Here is a 24431-nt window from a genome sequence, read left to right as displayed (position 1 = left end):
GCGGGGGCAGCGACTGTCAGAGGACTCAGAGAAAGGAATTTTACGGTAAGATTTTACAAAAATTCAGTTTTCTCTTATGCCCTCTGACAGTCACCGCCCGCTCATTCAGTCTTCACCAATGGGATGTCCCAAAGCAGTGTAGACATGAGGGGTAGGAACGTAACCGTCACAAAGGCAACGCAGCACCCAAGTCAGAGAAAGGAACCTTACCCGAACAGAAAGGTAAATCCTCTGGGTAACAAAAAAGGCTCAACTGGAGCAACAACCCAGGAAAGCAAATAAACAAGGGGAAAAACAACCCCAACAGCCAGGGACCCGCAAAACCAGGGTCCACTTAAGGCACTGCCGCACAGAGAACTTTGCGGCCAAAGGAGGCATCAGCTGATGCCAGAACATCAGGTTTGTAAAATTTGGAAAAGGTGTGCACTGACGACCAAGTCGTAGCCTTGCACACCTGGACCACCGAAGCCTGATGCCGGAAGGCCCAGGACACACTCACCACTCTGGTAGAGTGCGCCTTGACAGGGAAGGGCAGAGCCCGGACCCTAAGTGAATAGGCCTGTACAATCGTCTGTCTGATCCATTTAGAAATGGTTGCCGCAGACGCAGCCATACCCTTCCGAGGTCCCTCAGGAAGGACAAAAAAAGAGAATCCGACTTCCTAAAGGATTCAGTGGACGACAGGTAAACCCTGATCGCCCGGACAACATCCAAGGAATGTAAAGCAAACTCCTTAGGATGCTTCGGATTCGCACAGAGCGAAGGCAAAACAATGTCCTCATTAAGGTGAAAATCAGAAACCACCTTAGGAAGGAAGGACTGGTTAGGTCGCAAGACCACCTTATCCCTATGAACCACCAGGTAAGGGGAGCAGCAGGACAGGGCCGACACTCTGCGGGAAGAAGTAATCGCCACTAGAAAGGCAACCTTTTGCGACAGCAGAGGCAAAGAAATCTCCCTGATGTTTTCAAAGGGATGACGTTGCAAGACGGACAGAACCAAGTTCAAGTCCCAAGGAGGTAAAGGCGCCCTCCGAGGAGGGGCCAAATGACGCAACACCTTGAATAAAGGTGCGAATCAAAGATTTTGGCACCAAGGGGCGCTGAAAAAGGACAGCCAGTGCAGATATCTGGCCCTTAATCATGGTCAGCGCAAGGCGCTGGTCCACACCAGTTTGGAGGAAAGCCTATACCTTCGCCACCGAGGAGTGAGGAGGGAAGCCCCTGGATTTACACCAGGCAAAATAAGCCTTCCAGATACAGTAATAGATCTTACCAGACAAGGCCTTCCTAGCCTTGAGCAGAGTAGGAATGACCTCCGATGAGAGACCCCTGTCTCTCAGGACCTGGCTTTCAACAGCCATGCCGTTAAAGCCAACGACTGTAAAGCAGGATGGAAGATCGGTCCCTGAGACAGTAGATCGTCTCATAATGGTAGCCGCCATGGAGGCTCGACGGCCAGTTGAATGATGTCCGCGTACCAGGACCGGCGCGGCCACTCCAGGGCCACCAGAATCACCAACTTCGGTTCCAAGACCAACCTGCGAAGGAACCTGGACAACAACTGAATCGGGGGAAAGGCATATATCAGACGATACCGGTGCCAAGGCACCACCAGTACATCTGAGGCGTCTGCCAGAGGATCGCACGTTCTTGCCACAAACCTTCCCAGCTTGTTGTTTAGCCGGGACGCGAACAGATCCACATCTGGGGATCCCCATTTCGCACACAACATTTGAAACACCTCCGGGTGCAGGGACCATTCCCCCTGGTACAGGGTCTGGCAGCTCAGATAATCGGCATGCCAATTCTCCACACCCGGAATGTGAACTGCCAAAATCGCCGGGACATGTGTCTCGGGACAAGACAGAATTCTGGTCACTTCCTGGGCCGCCCGGGCACTCCTGGTGCCCCCTTGGTGATTGATGTAAGCCACCGCAGTGGCATTGTCCGTCTGCACCCAAACAGGGCGGCCCCGAAGATGATCCGACCAATGGAGCAGGCACAGCCTGATCGCTCTCAGTTCCAAGATGTTTATCGGCAGGGAGGATTCCTCCACTGACCAAGTGCCCTGGGCAGACAGAGTGCCCAGAACGCCACCCCAGCCCGACAGGCTGGCATCCGTGGTAATCACCGTCCACAGCAACGGCCGCAAGGACTTCCCCTCCGCTACGGCCGGAGACTGGAGCCACCACAGAAGATCCACTCTGGTTTGGCGACTCAAAGGCACCCTCAAGTCCAAGGACTGAGGAAGCCTGTCCCATCTGGCCAGTATCTCCGCTTGGAGACACTGCGTGTGAAACTGTGCAAACGGGATAGCCTCGAAGGCCGACACCATCAACCCCAGGGACCGCATACAGGTCCGGAGCGACGAGGACTCGCTGTCCCTGAGGGACCTGACCTCATCCTGCAGGGTCTGGAGCTTGTACTCCGGTAGAAAAACCTTTGCTTGGGCGGAGTCCAGGACCATCCCCAAATAGGGGAGATGAACCGAAGGAGCCAAAGTCGACGTCTGAACTGTAGTGGAGAGATCGCGCAGTAGGCTCTGACTGGCACTCGACCTTAACAGGAGATCATCCAGATATCCCAAGATTGCAATGCCCTGTGCCCGTAACAGGGCCAAAACAGGAGCCAGCACTTATGTAAACACCCTCGGAGCCGAAGCGAGACAGAAAGGTAACGCCACAAACCGATGGTGTGCCTCCGCCATTGCAAATCGGAGGTACCTTTGACGACCCTCGAATAAGGGGATGTGTAAATACGCATCCTTGAGGTCGATAGAAGCCAGGAAATCTCCTGGGCTCAAGGAGGCTACCACCGAGCGGAGCGATTCCATGCAGAATTTTTGAACGCGCACGAAGCGATTTAGAGCTTTCAAGTCCAGAATTGGACGCACCTTGCCATCCTTTCTGGGCACAGTGAACAGATTTGAGTAAAACCCCTGAAATCTGTCCCGATGTGGTACTGGGACGATCACCCCCCCTGGGCGAGAAGATTGAGAAACCGCCCGAAGAAGATCTTGCAAACGATCTGGGGTCAAATGAAGATTTGAGGGAAAGAACCTGTCCACTGGCCGCGAAAGGACTCGATCGAATGATTTCCTGAACCCACCTGTCCGGAATCCGGAGCAGCCAAGGTTCGAGAAAACCGCGCAGACGTCCCCCCACCCCTGGAACGGGTGAGGGCGTCCCTTCAGGTCGAGGCGGACTAGGCCGCCGCTCCAGCCTGGGCGGCCTTTGACTTGCCCGCCCAAGGCTTCCTCTGGCCGCCATGGCCTTTAAAGGGTTTCCCCTTGTCCTGTGCTTTGAAAGCACGAAAGGACCCCTGGTTCGGTTTAAAGGAAGGGCCCCACTTACCACGGAAAAATGTACCCTTAGGATTCTGGGGCAGCAGTGTGCTCTTGCCCCCAGTGACTCCTTTAACCAATTCGTCCAGGGATTCCCCAAAAAAGACGAATCCTCGCTTAAGGGATGTCAGACACCGTCTTCCTGGAAGTCTGATCAGCCGACCAGCTCTTCAGCCAAACCAGGCGACAGTTGAGCACCGCGACACCAGACAGGCATGCGGTCTAAGGCCGCGTCACACAGATACATAACCGCCTGACTAATCTGGTCCACCATCCCCAAAGTAGTAGTGGGGGCAGAGTCAGCCACGAGGGTGTGCCTAAGAACCTTGGTCCAGTCTGCCACAGCCTGAGACACCATGATGGAGGCGAAAATAGGTTTCAGTAAGGAACCCGCCACCATATAGGCGTGGCGGGCGAGGGATTCCAACCGCCTATCCATAGGGTCCCTGAACACCGGAGAATCCTCAGTGGGAACCAGAGTGGCCCTGTTCAATCTGGACACCGTGTGATCCACCTTAGGGGCCACAGACCAGCGCAAATCCGTAGGAGAAGCAAAAGGGTAACGGAGTTGAAACCGTTTAGGCACCACAAAATTGCGATTCAAATTGCGCCATTGTTCATTCACTGTTTCGTAAAACTCAGCGGGACAAGGAAACACCTGCGCTGCTTTTTGGTATCTGCGGGTCCCAAAAGAGGACCGCTTACCCGGAGGGTTGGGCTCATCCTCCAAATGTAGTGTATCTTTTACAGCAGTAAACAGCGCAGACATAGCAGCGCGTTCTCTGGCCGTCCCAGGGGGGGATTCATCCCCCTCCTTGTCCTCCGCCTCCCCTTCAGACAGGGAGGAATGAGACCCCTCAAGGGGTACACTATCTACGGCAACCATATCAGACTAAGAATCAGAAGAGTGAGAAAACGTAGGCCTTTTCCTAGAATCCCGTTCAGCCATCAAAAGATCCACTTTGGACGCTAAAGTCGCAAGTGCAGCAGTAAGTGTAGATGATTCAGAGGAGCCTGAATCATCCACCAAAGCTGGGGGAAATTTGCTGTCCTGGGACTCCATAAACATTTTTTTATGGCGCTGGCCCTTTAAATCGCACGGCGGTCCCACCGCAATACACCGCTAGTAAGGACTACACTGAGAGACCCCTCAGGCAGGAATAAAGCTGATAGCCAGAGATATTTCCCACAAAACAGCAAGAACAGACCCCCACAAGTGTTACCACGCTGGCTGACGATCTCCTCTGTATGAGAAAGGAAGTGATGTCACACCGCATGAAGCTGAACAGGACAAGGGAAAACGGCTGCCCATAGAAAGTAATGGGAGGCTCCGGGAACATGGCCGCCGACATGTGCACAGAAGAACACATTGCCACACGCAAGATGGCGCCCGAAGGTGCCAAAACACACTGCATGGAGAGCTGCAGAAGTGCCCATAGTAAAGCTAAGCAGCTGCCCACACCTAAAATGGCGGACCCGCGGTTTTTTACACCGCAGCGGGACACCCATGCATGTCTGCACCCAAACACACCACCACAGTGTCACCCAGGGTAGGGACCCGCACAACCCCCCACATTGCGTTCTAGATGCGCTAGAACCCCCGCAGGGATCGGGAGAAAGGCGAGCCCCAGACACAGGGACATGAGGGGATACCACAGCCCTAGCAGACTGCCATCCCCAGACAGAGGCCCCACATGGAACGTACTTACCGTACCAGATGGCGTGGGCGCCTCTCCTCGACGGGAAGCCTCCCACCCCAGTCGGTGGGGGTGCCGTCAGCCAAAACGCAGGACTCTAGCAACGTACGGAACCACGGTTGAGACGTCCAAGCTAGGTGGTCACCTCGTGGGCTTTTGTCCCCGAGGACAGGGACAGGTCATTTGCGAGGCCAGGGCGTACGCATAGCCTGCTAAACGCTCCATGGCGGGCTGGGATTCCATAAGGCCCTCTGTCCTGGAACACCAGGACGACCAGTCCGACTCCCAGCTCCGCGAACGCCGTACTCTTCCGAAGAGCTGACTAACTAGGCGCAGGAACAAAATAAAAAGCTAGTAGTGCAAGAAAAAAACACTTAGCATGAAATAAAAGCAATAAAATAGAAGAAGGCTGAGACTGTAGCCCCAGCACAGGGAGAGTCTATCTTACTCCTAACTAGGCAGAAGACAAACTGAGTTGGGAATGCTGATAGCAGGGGGGTATTGGACCAGTGGGACAGCCCCCATAGGTGTGTCTATGTAAATTACTTTGTTCTTAACAAGTCTTATGCCTAGCTTGCTCCTATGGATAAGAGGTCAATACCCATTGGTGAAGACTGAATGAGTGGGCGGCGACTGTCAGAGGACGTAAGAGAAATCAGATTTTCCACTAACTGGCAATTAATGGAGATGGAAAATATGAGATGTTAGAGAATAAAAAGTAAGGCCCAAGGCCGAGCAAGAATTTTCCAGTTCCATGGAGGCCCACTTTTATTCTGTTCAGTTACAGAACCAGGCTACCACTCTGGTGAGGTGGGTAGCCATATTGTATAAAGCAATGCCCAGTAGGCCGATGCCTACCCTAGGTTTCAGCGGCGAAAGGACATGCATCTTAATTCTGGACATTTTGTGCATCTATACAAACTAACAGGCACAAGATAAAGGGCAAAATAGCTATTTTAAGAGAATTACTTTGTCCAAATCATGTGAACATAAGTGTCTGCCAATGTTTAGGATCTTGATTGAAGCACCCGAAGGACTCTTGCTAGTAAAGTGCCAGTTTATTGGAGAAGTGGTACAAAGTATGCTTATCTGAAGCTAGGCTTTGTTTATTATTCTGGTATAGTAAATTGTTCAGATCCTCCCTGACCTTGGTCAATTCAGCAAGGGTAGATTCTAGGACTCGCACCCGCATCAGTAATCAATTTTTTGTGTCCTGCCCTGTTTTTTTTAAATGGATTAGGTGCCCTGGAGCATGCACTTTTGAGCCTTATATATAGATAAAGGGTTTGCAACGGAGCCTCCAATTTTCCTGAGAACTAGTCAGCAATATCTCTATTACCTCTCTAGTATCAGGTTGCTGAAGCAACGCTTTGCTGAGCCACTAGATGTAAGGTCAAGGCAGAGTGGATGAAAGGTGCAGGCAACTTTTTGGTTTTTGCACTGGAATCGATTACAAGGATGTTCACACCCATGCAATCCGATTCAGCTAATCGCACTGCATTTTGCAAACCATTTTCACCCACTGTGGTTTGCATGAACGCAGTGTGATTGTGACACAGTGCAGGAAATGCACAGGAATCGCTGCGAATCCTGCACTGCATCAGTGTGAACTAGGGCTCAGTGTCCATCAGCAATACAGAAGTGCATGATCAGATAGGGAGAGGACATTTATCCCAGAAGAGATTACCCTAGAAAGTGCTCTAGGGTAATGCTCTAGTAATCTAATCTAGAGTAGGTTTGATGGGTAGGGAAGTAGAATGTGTAGTCCCTGTCGTGAGGACGTGTCAATCGCCACAGGTCAACTAAATTGAGGAGCTGTAGTAAAAGTGGCAAGAACCCCTGGACAAATCTAATGTTGGGTCTAGAGCAAAACTGAAATCACCACCCACCGTGAGGATCCTCTTAAGAAATTCTATGACTGACCATGTCTAAAAAATATGGAGGTGAACCTGATAGCAATGAGAGATATGGAAAAAATCAGGGTAAAAGAAATAGCAAGAAGAAATAGATGGAAGGTGATATGGATAAAAATAAGAGTCAAAGAGAGGATGAGCATAAACTGCTTAAGTATGCGTGCCCTGTAGAGTGAGAGAATAGGTAAGTACAGAAGACTAGGGTAAAGCAGAAAGCAAAAAGGGTTTTTAATAAACCCAAACTAAACAGTACTTTAGGAGAGATTAAGTAATATACCAAAAATTTCCAAAGGTCATTGCGTCTACAAACTAGAGGATAGATTTATGGCATTATTTTTTTTTTTACTAGTAATGGCAGCGATCAGCAATTTTTAGCAGGACTCTGACATTGCGGCGGACAGATTGGACACCTCACTGACACTTTTAATGGAACCAGTTACATTACTACAGCAACCAGTGCTAAAAATATGCACTGTTACTGTACCAATGACACTGGCAGGAAGAAGTAAGCACCTGGGGTGATCAACGGGTTAAGTGTGTCCCTAGGGGATGCTTTCTAACTGTGTGGAGGATGGACTCACTCGATGAACACAGAGGTCCATGTTCATAAATAGCAGGAACACAAGATCACGGTGTTCATCTCTGACAGAATGGCGGTCTGTCTTGTTTACATCGGCAGGCTGCCGTTCTGTCTCTGGGGAGCGATCGCGGATGGCTCCCCCTCTGGCCAATCGGCACACATGTGCCCCCACTGGCTATTGCAAAACATGACGTACAGGTATGCCGTTTTGCGCAATAGAGCCGACCTGCCGTAACATACCTACTGCAGCCGGTCAGAAAGTGGTTAAGCCGAAAAAACTAATCTCTGAGCATTTCTGGTTTCAGAGTGGTCATTACCAACTTAAATGCAAAGTAACTCAGAAGAAACTGCATTCAGTTCATTTCTTAAATTCTTTTTTTTTTTTTTTTTTCCAAAAAGCTTTATTGAACAAAGTACACATTAGCTTAAATTCTGATACTCATGCACAGGGGCTATAACGTTTAAACCCCAAAACAAGATTTTTTTTGTAATATTGCAAGTCATTTGATGTGGTGGCTGCAATTGTTTCCTTTCTTCAGGCTATTTTCCTTTTTTTTACATGGTCAACCTGCCAGTAACACACTACATTTCTCACCCAATGTACTGTATTTATTAAAAAGCAGGGTTGTCACCCCAAGCTGTTCGCCTGCATTGAACTATAAAAGCCCTCCCCTCTCTATTACATAGGGAGGTGTTTCTCCATAATTCACAGCAGATAGCTAACAAAACTGATAACATTGTTTGATATATTTGTTCATCTCACAGGAAGTGAAAAGGACAGTGCATTTCTGACAAGATAACACTTACAGAAATTGTACATAACCTAAACAAAGAAAACAATGCAGCCATTATGTCTAAGGACTGGCAAGATGCAATATGTTAAATGTTTGTTTTCGAGCTTAGATATAGGTTTTCAAGCTTAGCGCTAAGTTACCTGCTTTGGGTTACAGAACTCATTGTACATGTTACCTGTGCTGCTTTACAAAATACACTTATAACATATTTTTGTGTGCGGATTAATAACCTCTCAGATAAATGTATGTATAGATTGGTTACCTGCAAAATTCCAAATCCAAGACTTTTCCATGGCATTACTCTGTCTCCAATCAAAAGGGGATATTCATACACAGCATAAAACTGCTGAAGCTGGATAAAGAAATTAGACATATTGATGGCATCACAGTCTGTCAGAATACTAAAAATCCTGTGGAGCATGACTTCGCCAGCCATCATCTTTCCATTAAAAATATTTTTGTATCGATCTGTTACCATATTCTTCAACGTTGCCAAAAACCCACGATTCTCCTTCATACACACATCATCATACTGATGCCACTCTGAACAGAGTAAAAAGTATATATTAGTCAAGTCATTAAAAACTGAGCATTGAGTATGTCTTCAACCTCTACACTTTTAAAATTGCTATGGCAATCATACCTCTTCCTTGAACATATTTGGACTGAATATGCAGGCAACGATTAACAGTTATATGTTCTTGCACATCAACATTATAGATGATTTCGTACTCCACTTTGCCCTTTGCCCGCACAATAACATATTTGTATGGTATGTATTTATTCAAGCAATCCTTAGAAACTTGTGTTTGCCCTTCATATAGGAAACCATGTTGCTTGAGGTCTCTAAAAAACAAAATAAGGCATTCATATAACAAAAAAACAGTGTACTTTAACATTTTGGTATATTTGAAAACCACAAAGCATTCAACATTGAAGTATGCATAATACATACAATTGCCCATTTGACCTTCTGCTACTTACCCTCATACATAATAAGGTACAGGGATGCGCAAATCATAACCGCCTGGGACATGCAGTTCCGGGTGCTTACATTTAGCCCTGCTGCAAGCAAGCAGCAGGGTTTACTCTTTTTTGCCTCTTAACCACTTCCCTATGATGCTATAGCCAAAAGATGGCTACAGCACAGCTCTCCAGTTATGGGAGGGCATCAATGGACGTCCTCTGAGAACCGCACCTCCCAGTGCCCCCTAGGGCATGCATCGGGAGTTCTCTGTGACTGCTGTGTCCTTTGGACCCAGCTAATCCCAGATCACGGTAAAGGGCCAATCAAAGTGGCCTTTTACTATGTTATCAGCTGACAGTACATTGTTTACATGAATAATCAGGGCACTAATCATTAGTGCCAGTCACTTGCAAATCAGTGCAGCCTCATCGGGGCTGACCATCAGTGCAGCCTCATCGGGGGCCATCAGTGCAGCCTAATCTGTGACCATCAGTGCAGTCTAATCAACTAAATTTTATAATAGAAACTAAGAAAAACATCTTTTCCCCAAAATTTTCATATTTAATTTAGCAAAAAAGAAACCCAGTGGCGATTAACCACTTGACCTCCGGAAGATTTACCCCCCTTCCTGACCAGGCCATTTTTTGGCAGTACGGTTCTGCGTTACTTTAACTGACAATTGTGCAGTCATGCAACACTGAACCCAAATGAAATTTATGTCCTTTTTCCAATTTGTTTACAATTGTGTTGCTAGCTGTGATAAATGGAATAAATGTATTTTATTCAGTAAAAAGCTTGCATAAAGCAATGAAAGTCACTACTATAAGCAATATTATGTTAAAAAAAAAAAAAAAAACGTAAAAATGTAAAATAACTTCTTTCGTACGGTCACCATTCAGAATGCCTGATCACCATCACACTAGTTATAGGATGATGCTGTACTGCACTGGTGACAATATGTAAAAAACAGAAAATTTTAGCTTTTTTATATTTTATTTAATTTTTGAAAACATGACAAAAAAATTACAACCTCAAAAAACTCGCCATGCCTCTTACTAAATACCTTGGACTGTCTACTTTTAAAAAAAAAAGGGATATTTGGGGGGATATCTGTACTGTTCTGGCATTTTAGGGCCCTGAGAAATGATCAATTGTCAGATATATACCATTATAGACTGCATAATATACACTGATTTGGGTTATTTTCACCAAAGAAATGTAGCAGAATACATTCTGGCCTAAATTTACTTGCAAAATTTTATATGAAAAATAAATAAAAAAAAAATTTTTGTCTAAATTTTCTTTTTTCATTTTTGTAGCAAAAAATAAAAAAAACCCAGTGGCAAATAAAATACCATCAAAAGAAAGCTCTAGTTGTGTGAACAAAATTATAAAAATGTAGTTTGGGTACAGTGTTTCGTGACCGCGTAATTGTCATTCAAAGTGAGACAGTGGTGAAAGCTGAAAATTGGCCTGGGCAGGAAGAGGGTAAAAGTGCCCAATTTTGAAGTGGTTATATCGCTATAAAGCCCCTTTTGCTTTTAAAAGCCCCTAACATTCCTAAAAGCTCTCTGCCTTAATAAAAACAACATCAAGCCTCCCTATTTTCCATCCTGGCAAAGTTATTTCAAGGTTTAAAAGGGACATACATCCATTGAAAATCACTGGTATTATAACCGAATTATACTGTTGTATCATTTTTATTAAAATGATAAAATAAAAGCCATAAATTAGGTTTAAGTAATTTATAGATTTCTATGTAAAAAGGAGACAGCTGTCTCAATTATAATGCTACTGAATGAGACAGTTACATAGTTACATAGTTAGTGAGGTTGAAAAAATACATCAGTTCATCCAGTTCAACCTATGATGTGTGTGTGTGTGTGTGTTTGCTTTTAACCGTACATTGTATACCCCTGTATTTTGTGGTCTCTAAGGTGCCCATCTAATAGTTTTTTGAAACTATCAATGCTCCCTGCTGATACGACTGCTTGTGGAAGAGAATTCCACATCCTTACCGCTCTTAAAGTGAAGAACCCCTTACGCATTTTAAGGTTAAACCGCCTTTCCTCTAGTTTTAGTGAGTGGCCACGTGTCTTATTGTATCTCCTTTCTCTGAATAGTTTGTTCCTTATGCTAGGGTCGCCAGTACAGTATTTGTACATTGATATCATATCCCCCCTCAAGCGTCTCTTCTCCAGAGAGAATAAGTTCAGTGCTTGTAGTCTTTCCTCATAGCTGATGTCCTCCATTCCCCTAATTATTTTTGTTGCCCTTCTCTGGACTCTTTCCAATTCCAGCACATCCTTCCTGAGGACCAGTGCCCAGAACTGGACAGCATACTCCAGATGTGGCCGGACCTTGTAGAGCGGGAGAATAATCTCTATTTCTGGAGTGAATCCCCTTTTTTATACATCCCAGTATTCGGTTGGCTTTGCATTGCATGCCACTGCCAAGCCTGTTGTCTACCAGTACCCCCAAGTCTTTTTCCATCCTAGACTCACCCAGAGGTTCCCCCCCTAGTGAGTAGCTTGCTTTCTGGTTTCTGGCCCCCAAGTGCATTACTTTACATTTTTCAACATTAAACCTCATCTGCCATGTAGTTGCCCACCCCGTTATTTTGTTCAGGTCCGCTTGTAAGGTTTCCACATCTTGTATAGAAGATATTGGCATGCTTAGTTTGGTATCATCTGCAAATACTGAGATTGTACTAGATATCCCCTCCTCTAGATCATTTATGAATAAATTAAACAGGATTGGTCCCAGGACAGAACCCTGGGGGACCCCACTTTCCACACCCGCCCAATCCGAGTACTCCCCATTAATCATCACCCTCTGGACTCTCCCCTGGAGCCAGTTCTCTATCCAGGTACTCACCTTATGGTCCATACCTACCTTCCTTAGTTTGTACAGTAAGCGTTTGTGGGGAACGGTGTCAAAGGCCTTTGCAAAGTCCAGATACAGCACATCCACAGGCTTTCCTTTATCTAGGTAGCAGCTCACTTCATCGTAGATGGTTAATATATTGGTTTGGCAAGAACGATTTTTCATGAATCCATGCTGATTACTACTAATAATACAGTTTTCATTACTAAAGTCTTGTATGTGGTCCCTTAACATCCCCTCCAAAATCTTGCAGACTACAGATGTTAGACTGACCGGCCTATAGTTACCCGGGATACATCTTGGCCCCTTTTTAAATATTGGTACCACGTTGGCTTTCTTCCAATCAGCTGGCACCATACCCGTCTGTAAACTATCCTTAAAGATAAAGAATAATGGTCTGGCAATCACCTGGCTGAGCTCTTTAAGAACCCTCGGGTGCAAGCCATCCGGTCCCGGTGATTTATTTATGTTAGTTTTAAGTCTATCTTCAGTTAGCCATGGCGGTACTTCCTGAGATGTATTATTTAGTTTAGCCTTACCAGTTGGGTTCGTGTAGCCCCCCGATTCTTTTGTGAAGACTGAAGAGAAGAAATTATTTAACACTTCCGCCTTTTCTCTGTCCTCAGTGGCCATATTTCCTTTGTCATCTTTTATGGGGCCAATGTGTTCTGGCCTCGCTTTCTTACTGTTTATATACTTAAAGAGCTTCTTGGGGTTCTTTTTATTCTCCTCCGCTATATGTCTCTCGTGTTCTATTTTAGCCGCCCTGATTTTGTTTTTACATTTCTTATTACACTCTTTGTAATGCTTAAATGCTGCCAATGACCCCTCAGCCTTGTATTTTTTGAAGGCCTTTTCTTTAGCACTAATATGCATTTTTATGTTGGAGTTTAGCCACCCAGGGTTTAGTTTTGCTCTTTTAAATTTATTTCCCTTTGGAATGCACTGGTCAATTCTCTTGTTAAGTATGCTCTTGAAGCACTCCCATTTTTCCTCTGTGTTCTTTGTTCCCAGGGTTCTATCCCAATTGATATTTTCTAGCAGCGAGCGCAGTTTTGGGAAATTGGCTCTTTTGAAATTCAGCGTCCTTATATTACCCCACTGCTTCCTATTACTGTAATTAATACTGAAACTTATTGACCTATGGTCACTGTTTCCTAAGTTGCCCCATATTTCTACATCCGTGAGCAGGTCTGTATTGTTGGTAATCAGTAGGTCAAGTACCGCATTGTTTCTTGTCGGTGCATTCACCATCTGACCCATGAAATTGTCCTGCAAAACATTTGGGAACTGCCTAGTCTTGGCTGAGTGTGCGGTTCCTTCTGCCCAGTCTATATCAGGATAATTAAAGTCCCCCATTATAATGACATTTCCCATCCTTGCTGCCAATCCTATCTGTAAAATGAGGTCCGCCTCCCCCTCCTCCCTCTTGTTGGGGGGCCTATAGCATACGGCCAATATTACCTTCCCCACCGTGCCTTCCCTTTGAAGCTCTACCCATAGGGATTCTGCCTCGTCCTTAGCTCCATTATTAATATCATCCCTCTATTTTTCTGTATACTGTTCTTAATATACAGACATACCCCTCCCCCTTTTTTACCTTCTCTATCTCTGCGATAAAGGGAATACCCCTGAATGGTCGCCATCCAGTCATGAGAGCTGTCAAACCAAGTCTCTGTTATGCCCCATACACACGTGCAGATTATCTGCAGACTTTTGTCTGCAGACTTACCACAACCATATAATATGAGGTCAAACCTAAACACTTTCAATTTGTATGCAATCCGGCAGGCCCTTGCACTACATAGAAAAGGTAAGTCTGCAGACAAATGTCTGCAGATAATCTGCACGTGTGTACGGGGCATTATCCCCACAAAATCTAAGTCCTCCTCAAACATCAGTTGCTCCAGCTCTCCCATCTTGTTTGCCAGGCTTCTGGCATTGGTAAACAAACCTCTTAATTTTGACCGGTTACATATATCCTCATTTGATGTTTTTAGGCTGCTCTCTTGATTTTTCCCCATACCCACCCTGGGTATAGGAGCTCCGAACACCCTACCGCTAATGCCCCCATTTCTGCCCTCTGAATCTTGCTTTCCACTGGCTAATTCTACATATGTACCCTCCCCCCCCCCCCCATCACCTAGTTTAAAAGCCCCTCTAACTTTTTGGCCATCTTCTCACCCAGTACGGCTGCACCCTCCCCATTTAGGTGCAATCCGTCCCTACCAAAGAGCCGGTGGCCGACTGAGAAGTCGGCCCAGTTCTCCAGGAACCCAAAACCCTCCTTACTACACAAGCTCCTCAGCCACTTGTTAACTTCCCTAGTCTCCCGCTGCCTCTCTGGAGTGGCTCGAGGTACAGGTAGTATTTCGGAAAATACTACCTTGGAGGTCCTACTCCTCAACTTAGCGCCTAAGTCCCTGAAATCGTTTAGGACTCTACATCTTCCACTGCCTATGTCATTGGTACCCACGTGTACCATGACAGCTGGGTCTTCCCCAGCCCCACCCAATAATCTGTCCACCCGATCCGCGATGTGCCGAACCCGAGCGCCCGGCAAACAACAGACTGTTCGGCGCACACGGTCTTTGTCACAGATTACACTGTCTGTCCTTCTAATAATTGAGTCCCCTACCACCAGCACCTGTCTTTCCTTTCCCTTTCTCCCGGCCTCACTGGAGGAGTTCTTCCCCTGGCAGCTAGGGGCGTCGCTCTGCTCCAGCAATGCTGGTCCCTGACTGGTTTCCCCAACATCACACAACGGGGCGTATCTATTGGGGTGCTCCAGCCCAGGATCAGCCTCCTTGCCTTGTCCCCTTCTACCCCTCCTAACTGTCACCCCTCTACTCTGCTCTGATGCCTGCACCTCCAATACTCCGCCCACCTCTGTGCAGACCCCTGCCTGCACCTGACTGGTACGATCCTGGCTCTCCTCCGGTATGGACATTAGTCTCAGTGTTGCCAGCTCCTTCCCTAGATTCAGGACCTGAGCTTCCAGGGAAGCAACTTACAAATAGATGTACACCGAGTCACATCCCCACACCCGCCGGGCATTGTACCTACTAATCTAATGGGGATTCAGTGATTTAAGTCTATCCTATGTGGCTATTTCCTGGCTTCCTAACTCTACCTTCTCTCCCTCTGGTACTCCACTACCCTCACTTGACATTCAGTTGCACAACACTCACAATCTCACAGCCCGGTCAGTCGCACAACACTCCCAGTCGCACAGCCCGGTCAGTCGCACAACACTCTCAGTTGCCCAACACTCAGTCGCACAACACTCACAGTCGCACAACACTCACAGACACACAGCCCAGTCAGTCGCACAACACTCACAGACACACAGCCCGGTCAGTCGCACAACACTCACAGACACACAGCCCGGTCAGTCGCACAGGTAGTAATAGGTACTCACAGGCCCTCAGGTAGTAATAGGTACTCCCAGACACTCAGGTAGTAATAGGTACTCCCAGACACTCAGGTAGTATAGGTACTCCCAGACACTCAGGTAGTATAGGTACTCCCAGTTTTATCGCTACATATTTTCAAGTGATTAATGTCCCATTAAGTAATTAATGCATGATTTTCTGAAAGGCGACTGTATATGACTGTGTGCATGTATGGGTAAGTGACTTATGAGACTGCAAATGCATGGGTAAGTTGGTATGTGCATGTATGAGTAAATGACTGTGGGCAATTGTATGGATGAATAACTGTAGCTCTGCATTATTATCAAGCAAGTTCCATCATAGGACAAATTAATCTTTAACCCATTGCCGACCGCCCTATAGCAAATTTACTGGTACAGGGCAGCCGTGCTGTGCAGAATCACAATGCATACGTGATTCTGCACTCTCGGGTTGTGGGCGAAAGTGCGCTCTGCCGGCGACTGGCTCCTGCTGTGATTTTACTTGGAACAGATGCCTGCCAGCACCCACTGATTGTTCTTTACACTGACAGAATGCCAGTCTGCCTATGTAAACAAGGCTGTTCAATTATCATATATATATATATACCATATAGGACTGCATAATATATACTGATTTGGGTTATTTTCGCCAACGAAATGTAGCAGAATAAGTTGTGGCCTAAATTTATGAAAAACATTTCATAAGAAAAATGAAGAAATATGTGGTTTTTTTTTTGTTGTTTTTTTTTTAACTTTTCGATCTTTTTTCATTTATGTAACAAAAAATAAAAACACAGAGATGATCAAATACCACCAAAAGAAAGCTCTATTTGTGGGGAAAAAGGACTTACATTTTTATATTTGTCGTACGACCGTGCAAATTGTCAGTTAAAGTAAAGCAGTGTCATATCGCAAAAAATGGCCTGGTCAGGGAGGGGCGTAAACCTTCTGGAGGTGAAGTGTTTAATTGGGAAAGGCAGGATAAGAAATAATTTGCCCATACTCCACCTTTGGGAGATTTGTTGATTTGGGAAAAACGATGTTTTATATATGTATATATATATATATAAAAAACATCGTTTTTGTGTGTGTGTGTGTGTGTGTGTGTGTGTGTGTGTGTGTGTGTGTGTGTATCTGATCGAAAGCATACCGATGCTGAATATTATCGAATGCATATAATATATTTAAAATGTATTGTGGTATTTATTATATCCTTTTTTTTTTTTCTTCTATTAGAAAGTAGCATTTTTGTTCAGAATTCTTGCCTTTGCAGCTCCCCTAGGAATTGATTTTTTTTTTTATCATAACAAGTAGATTGTCATAAGTGACAAGTAAATTGGGACCCTGATTTAATCTGGACAAGTAGTTTTTAAAAATAATTGTCCACACCCCTGAGTATATATTATAGTCATATATCATATCTTATCACAAATATTGAAGTTGATGAAAAATTCCCCCGAAACTATGTAGGTATGTGGCAAGAGATGCGTCTCAATGCATTTAACAAAGAGCTTTTTCGGGGGATCTGGGCACTGATGACAAAACATATTCACATATTATGCTACTTTACTACAAGATGAGGACATAGGATATCCACAAAGATGGTTGCATAACACATGTAAAAGCTTAAGGTTATGATGTGCAGTCAGTTTCTAAGGTGAGTGTAATATTGGAAAAAAGTAGAATTAATGCAGATGGGACACAAGAACAATACGCCTTTGACAATATGGCTTTGAAAGAACTTTTATTTGAGGCAGATGACAATTTTCACAGCCAGCCTGCAGTAAACAAGGCTAAATGGATTCACAAGGTCGTTATCATCTGACCAGTAAGACTCCAGAGGCTATTCAGCTGCCCCCCACACCTGGCCAGCATGGGGCCTGAAGGGTAATGGATTGGATGGATATGCTGTGTGATCATCTGCTCATAAAAACTCGAAGATCAACCTGGGAGAGGAATTCATTTTTGTGACCTTTGGTTCAAGATAGCTTCTTCAAAGGATCCAGGACATGAGTCACTGGGACCCATTTGAGGGTGGGTCAAGACTGGACAAGAGGCCTTGGTCTGTGTGAAAGAGTCAGTGTGGATGTGTGTGTGACAGAATGCAGACTACCTTCCTTCCCCTGTCCATCTCCTACCCCATCATTTTACCCAATTTCCTTATTTGTATTTTTTATATTTTATAATGTAGTTACTGTATATCTTCTATTGTAAATAAATCCAACCCTTATTGTAAGAGCTAGTCATCCTTCACTGGACTCAAAACACCCCAGACAGAGTACAAGTTACAGTGAGGAAGGAGAGAGATAATTAAGTGGAGGCAAATTATGTTATATTTGGTTGCCATTACAGTCTGTTGGAGTGTCAGCGGCTATTTGTTCACCATTTTTGTTAGCGCAGTATTTTTTACCACAATTTTAAATTCCCCCAAGAGAGGAAAAACTAGATCAAGCCCAAAGGGAGCCTGGTTGTTCGGAAAGGCCAATTCACAATGTCAGGCAGAGGGTTTGAGTGAGGTTTTCCTGCTGGCACCATGCCCACCACCACTGGGCACCTGCCAGGTTTCTTCACGAACTGTGTGCAAGTGTACCTAGAAGAACTGGTGTTGTATAGAAGGCAAAGGGTGGTCACACCAAATATTGATTTGATTAGGATTTATCTTTTGTTCATTTACTTTCCATTTGATTAAAAAAATAAAATAAACTATTAACACTTTAATTTCTGAAAGCATTCTTAATTTACATACCTGCCTAAAACCTTTGTTCAATACTGTATATTTTTTTAAAAAAATATTCCATATACAGTAAATATATTGCCTATTTATATGCAGTCAGCATGTGGAGCTGTTACCGTCATTTCACAACTTTTCTAGCTCTCCCTGAAAATACACCGTTGTTTACAAAACTCAAGGCCCAATCACACATGAGAAAACGAAAATGGTGTAACTTACTTTGTGTAGCTCATAGTGCAGATGGCATCTTCCCATGCCCGATAGCCTTCTAGCCCCGATCCTTTCACTATCACTGTATCCTCATTGGTTTTAACATCAAATTGTTTGGAAACAATGACATGGAAATATAGTGTTATACAATCAGCAGGATCGAGTTCCCTGTAGAAATAAAAATTAAGAATTAACAGACTAAGCTGCACACATATCATTTTCATACTGATTAAAAAACAAAACTCTTCCCTTTAAACAAAGGAACAAACTGATTTATAGATAAATAATATAGATAACAGATGAGACCCAACTATAACAAAAAAAAAAAAAAAGATTAATTTGCATCATAACTGAAAATATGTCCAAATATAATTTGCGATAAAAACTATGCCAGAGTGTTTAGTTGTCATAGCTTCACTAGTGACAGAATCACTCAAACTGAACTTTATCATAACTACTTTAAATTATTCCATTACTAAAGAAAGCAGAACTTTACCCATACCAACTTTATAAAAAATATTTCTTTAGCCAAGAACATACATTTCACATTAATATGTATACAACCAAAATTAATGTGTGTTGTAAATTGACTCCAGCATTGCTCCTGTTTTTTTTTTTTTTGCTTTTTTTGCTGGAAGTTGCATTTTGCTGAAGCCTAGAGCCCCTGAATCATAAAGCAGAACTAAACCCACCAATTTAACTGTTTAAAAAAAAAAAAAAAAAACAGTTACAGAATTGCTAAGTGTCACATTTGCTTGATTCCTCAACCAAACTGTCATTTTGACTGGTGTCCTAACTGATCACATGTGCAGCACCATGGCAGTTGCAGATCAAACAGAAGCAACTTCCTTGGCTGTAGAGGATAGGAGGGTTTAATTTCGCTTTAAAGGTCCCTTTCACATGATTGGACCAATCAGGTCCGCCTGTCTGTTTTTCAGGTGGACCCGATCGGGCCACTCATTGACTTCTATGGGGAGGCAGATGTTAGCGGACACCCACCTGGCATCCGATCCAACAAGATCCGCTGAAAACAGATGGATGACGATAGGCCGGATCGGATGAAAATAGACGAGCTGCCTGTTTCCCCAAAGAGGAGAGGGGAGACGGACCTTTCATCCGCCTGCTCAGCGGGGATCAACGGAGCGATGCCCGCTGAGCAAGCGGAGTCCATCCAAGCGGATCCGCCCCTTGTTAAAGGGGCCTTAGGCTGTCAGCAGATCAGCCTCTACAAACTCAGTAGTGCCTAAAAATAGAGATCAACTGAGCATGTGCAGAGCAGGGTGAGACAGTGTATTACTGTATTTTTACAGTATAGAGAACTATTTTTAATGATTTACATAGCTATACCTGCAAAAGGCCTCAAGTGATCTAGCAGGACTTAATTTGTTGACTAAAGTTCCACTTTAACCACTTGCCGACCGCTGCCCGACTATATACGGCGGCGGCAACCCCTCCCAGGAAAAGTGACGTACCAGTACGTCACTAGCCTGGGAGCCAATAGGGGGCGAGCGCGTGCCGCCGGAGACGCGCTCCCGCCCCCGCTCGTACCCTAAGAAGTCCGCGCGTGTGATCGTCGGGTGGAGATGGAGAAAGGCAGGCGGCTAATGTAAACAAAGCCGCCTGTCATTCTTCCCTGTGTAAAAGCACAGATCATAAGGTCCTGCTATGTAGGACCGTTGATCTGTGCTGTTACACACACAGCCACATCCAATCACAGTTAGAAGCACGCCCCTAGGGACACACTTAACCCCTCCCTCTCCAATAAAGTCAACCCCTTCCCTCCCAGTGTCATTTTTACAGTAACAGTGCATATGTATAGCACTGATTACTGTAGTAATGTCACTGGTACCCGCAAAAGTGTCAAAAATGTCAGTCAAGGGTCCGATCTGTCCGCTGCAATGTCGCAGATCGTCGCCATTACTCGTTAAAAAAAAATAAATAAAAATGACAAAAAATTTTCCTTAGTTAGTAAACGCAATAGCTTTTGCGCAAACCAATCAAAATACGCTTTTTGCGATTTTTTTTACCAAACATATGTAGCAAAAAACAAATTGGCCTAAAATGTTAAAAAATTGTGATTGTTTACATTTTTTTTTGGGAATTTCATATAAAAAATTTGAAAAATATTGTTATTTTTGCAAAATTGTCACTCTTTTTTTGTTTATAGCGCATGATCAAAAAAAAAAAAAAAAAAAAAAAAAAAAAATCGCACAGGTGATCAAATACCACCAAAAGAAAGCTCTGTTTGTGGGAAAAAAAAGGACGTCAATTTCATTTGGGTACAGTGTCGCATGACCGTGCAATTGTCCATTAAAATTACGCAGTGCCGAATTGCAAAATAGGCCCTGGTCAGGAAGGGGGTAAAATCTTCCAGGGCTTAAGTGGTTAAATAGCTACTGAAAGGCAACTGCTAGCAAAAAACTAACATTTAAAGTCCAACACCAGGAATAGTAAAAATGTTCCTTTGCAGTGGGGCTGTCCTCAAACTGCAATGGTTAAATGCTTGTCTATGTCTAGAGGATGGAAAAGGTAATTTTACTTACCCAATCCCTGGGTGGACTGCACTCCCCTATGCCCCGGCAGTGGATTATCCCTCTGCGTGCTTGCATCAAATAGTCTTGATGACATCAGAGGGCATCCAACTACCGGATCGTAGAAGAGTAGCGGAGCAGGTGCCAGTCTTGCAGGAGCCTGTAGGAGAGGAGGATTGGGTAGATAAAAGCACTTTTCCCGGTCTCCTAGACAATAAATTGAGCATTTTTTACTTTACCTAAAGCTTAGGTTTAATAATTCTGGTACTAGTAAAGCATTGCTAGCTATAGAATTGCCCATCTGATATAGCCCTAAGAGTTTCAGCATACTGCACCTTCGAATAGCTTTTTGTTCCTCTTTGTTTTGTGCCTTTTCTTTACTTTTTCCAACTCCATCTTGTAGGTGTGAAGTACTTGTGACCTTCTGGTTGAAGAAATAAGAAAACATTTTATTTGTTTTACTTTTAATACTTATTTTATTCTATATTAACACTCAAAACCAGATTTTCACTTTCTGCTCTGTTTTTAGACTTTTTGCCGCCAGAGCGGTTTTTCCTTTTAGGTTTTTTTTTTGGACATATGCAAATCATTTTAAACACATTTTATATTTTCTGAAAGCAGAAACCCTTAAAAATAGAATAGTGTTTCCATTTTTTATGTCACACAATATAAGCACAAAATTGTATTTAAAAACGCTTACCACCCCATATCCCAATCTTATTGGGAGAACTTGTCTCTAAAAAAAAAAATCTGCCCACTACTGACGCTAACAGAGCGCAATGGAGGCCGACCATAAAGTGATGTTTTACACATCGTTTCTTGGTTCTTAGTAGAAATGGGAGATCAGCAAACGCATGTCTGCTAATCTCCCTCCCTTCTACCCGGTGGCACTCACCATGCCGATCCCCGGTCTGCCAATGGGAGCGCAAATCGCTGTTAAAATAGTGATCTAAAGTGATGGTGACTTTTGGGAATCTGAGGGATAGGATTGCAGGCTACAAATAGTGCTCTGTACCTATGTGAATCTGGCACTGTTACCTTAGTATAGGTATTTATATAGCACATTTATATAGCACAGTCAATGTACACACCACTTTACATATTATTCATTCACATCATTCCCTGCCCTCAGATAGCCTACAATCTATGGTACCTATCTCACATGCAGTAAGGCCAAATTTAAACAGAAGCTAACAAGCCTACCTACCAGCATGTCTTTGGAGCATGCAAAAAAAAAAAATGGAGTACCTGGAGGAAAGTCACACAAGCACAGGGAGGATATGCAAATTCAAATTAAGGACCCCAGTGCTTGAAGGCAGATGTGCTAATCACTGAGCCACTGTGCCGTCCTATTTATTCCCAATAAAAAGCAAGGATATAAAAATACACAAAATCAAATTTGTTACCAAATCAAAGCTCTATCACAAAAAATATCTATATTAGGGCAGACGGCAAACTAAAAGGTATAATGTGTGGCACTGAAACATCACCGAATCAAAAAACATCTAGACTCAAGTGATTTTGTGTAAAAAGGCCTGGGTACATGATCAGTAAAATGTGTAAAGATAGATTGCCAAATTATTGACCAACAGTCACCACAGGTCTGCTTCTTTGAGGCTCCATGCACACTAGCACGACTCCAAAGAGTGCGACTGTCGGTGCAACCTTAATTCAATTTTACATTCAATGGATATAAGTCGCATCAAATGTCGCACACCAAAAGTAGTGCAGGCACCTTTTCAAAATCGCTGCGACTAATTTGCACTGATCTGAACGGGTACCATTGAAAAGAATGGCTGCAACTTGTCATGTCCAAAGTCGCACTAGTGTGAATGGAACATTACTCTATTGGTCTTATGAATATAAAAAGGTCTATGTCCCTATTCCTGACCTATGCTCTATGGGTCTTTCCTACTGCCAATCTATAGATACTATAGGCCTAGGCCCCTGGTGCTATGGTGTTATTTTATCTGTCCTATGTTTTTAGTTCCCCAAGTGACAATTTGGTTTCTGAAAGCAGCAAACTAGCGCACAAACACAAAGTATTAGACAATTGTATATGAACTTACCTTAACATTCTCATTGCCTTTAGAATCTTCTTTTTCCTGTGATGTATTTTTATTTTTATTCTTATTCTTGTTTTTAGTTCCTTTCCGGTCTTCATTTTCATCTTTCTGGACGGATGTGTTAGAGGATTCTGATGGACTATCTTTAGTACTTTTATCAGTTTCTTTTTCATTGTCATTTTTATTTTGTTCTTTTGTTGTCCGTTCAGATTCAGATCTTCTACCAATATTTGCCTGTCCACCGTTGTTATTTTCTTTGTCAACTGAAATCTTTGTGGAGGCATCTACCTTTGTGCCCTTATTATTATTATCCTTGCGGCCAGGTGGCACTTTGTTATCGGTCTTTTCAAATTCAGATCTTGTGTCTAAATCAGAAAGTGCTCCAGAAGTAGCTGACTTATTTGAAATGTGATTTCTTTCATGGAAGTCAGGTGTTGTACTACCTGTGTCTTTATTTGGTTTACATGTGTCACTAGTGTCTTTTTCACTGCCGGAGATATTTTTCGATCCTTCATTACTCTTTAGGTTTTGACTACTATGCTTATTGTCAAGCATAATATTTTCCCTGAGTTCACATTCCCTTGTTGTGTCCATGTTACTTTGCAAAGCTTTCATTTCTTTTTGAAGAGTCTCTTTTACTGGGTCAGAAGAACTACATTCTAACTTAGTAGGAAATGGCATTTTCTTTTGGGGCTCTAGATTATTTTGCATACCTCTGTCTTCCACCTCGCAATCAACTTTAGATGCGAGTGACGTGCTTGTTTTAAGTTCCATGACCGGGTCGATGGTCATTTTCTCATTTTGTAAGACCTCTTTCCCACTGACACTCTTATCTTCTAAGTTATCAGAACTGGTCTTCGTGCCTTCAGGACCTTCATTCTTTGAGGAAGATGAAAGTTCAACAATCATGGCAATTTTCATCTCTGGGTCTTTATCTTCAGGTTTGTCTTTGCTAAGGGGTACATCTTTAATGGGTATTAATATTGTACCCCCTCTACTAGAATTTTCATCATCTTTTGTTTCTGTCTTAACCTCACTACTTTCAGATGGAAAATTGGTAGTATCAGCATTTTCTGTTTGGGCAGTGGGTTGTATGGTTACAGTGACAGAGTCTGCAAGGCTTTCACATTCACCATCATTTTCAACACTTTCAGCAATACTGGAGTCTTCCTGATCAGTGATAAGTGAAATCAATGAGGTGTCAGAGTCACTACCGGTCTTCTTTTTATTCTTCTTTCGGTTTCTTTTCTGCATGATAAATTAGTAATTTTTTATTAATCATTAAAGCTAGGGAAA

The 24431-nt window shown here is 43.8% G+C and overlaps 1 protein-coding gene across 1 annotated transcript in view; it reads right to left on the bottom strand.

The window, feature by feature from the left end:
- The window catches only part of LOC309553784 (E3 ubiquitin-protein ligase RNF213-like), a 678906-nt gene extending 654699 nt beyond the window's left edge, over positions 1–24207 (bottom strand). Inside the window, exons 1-5 of the mRNA XM_082255197.1 lie at positions 23139–24207; positions 21405–21490; positions 18548–18706; positions 8973–9175; positions 8592–8872 (exon numbers count right to left, since the gene is read on the bottom strand). Coding sequence (XP_082111323.1) covers positions 8592–8872; positions 8973–9175; positions 18548–18706; positions 21405–21490; positions 23139–24056 — 1647 coding nt within the window. The 5' untranslated portion in view covers positions 24057–24207. The remainder of the gene's footprint in view (positions 1–8591; positions 8873–8972; positions 9176–18547; positions 18707–21404; positions 21491–23138) is intronic.
- Positions 24208–24431: the final 224 nt, after the last annotated feature.

This window comes from Pelophylax lessonae (assembly GCF_965119305.1).
Source record: "Pelophylax lessonae genome assembly, chromosome: 4".
NCBI classification, from domain to species: domain Eukaryota; kingdom Metazoa; phylum Chordata; class Amphibia; order Anura; family Ranidae; genus Pelophylax; species Pelophylax lessonae.
This window is presented reverse-complemented; position numbering and strand designations above follow the sequence as displayed.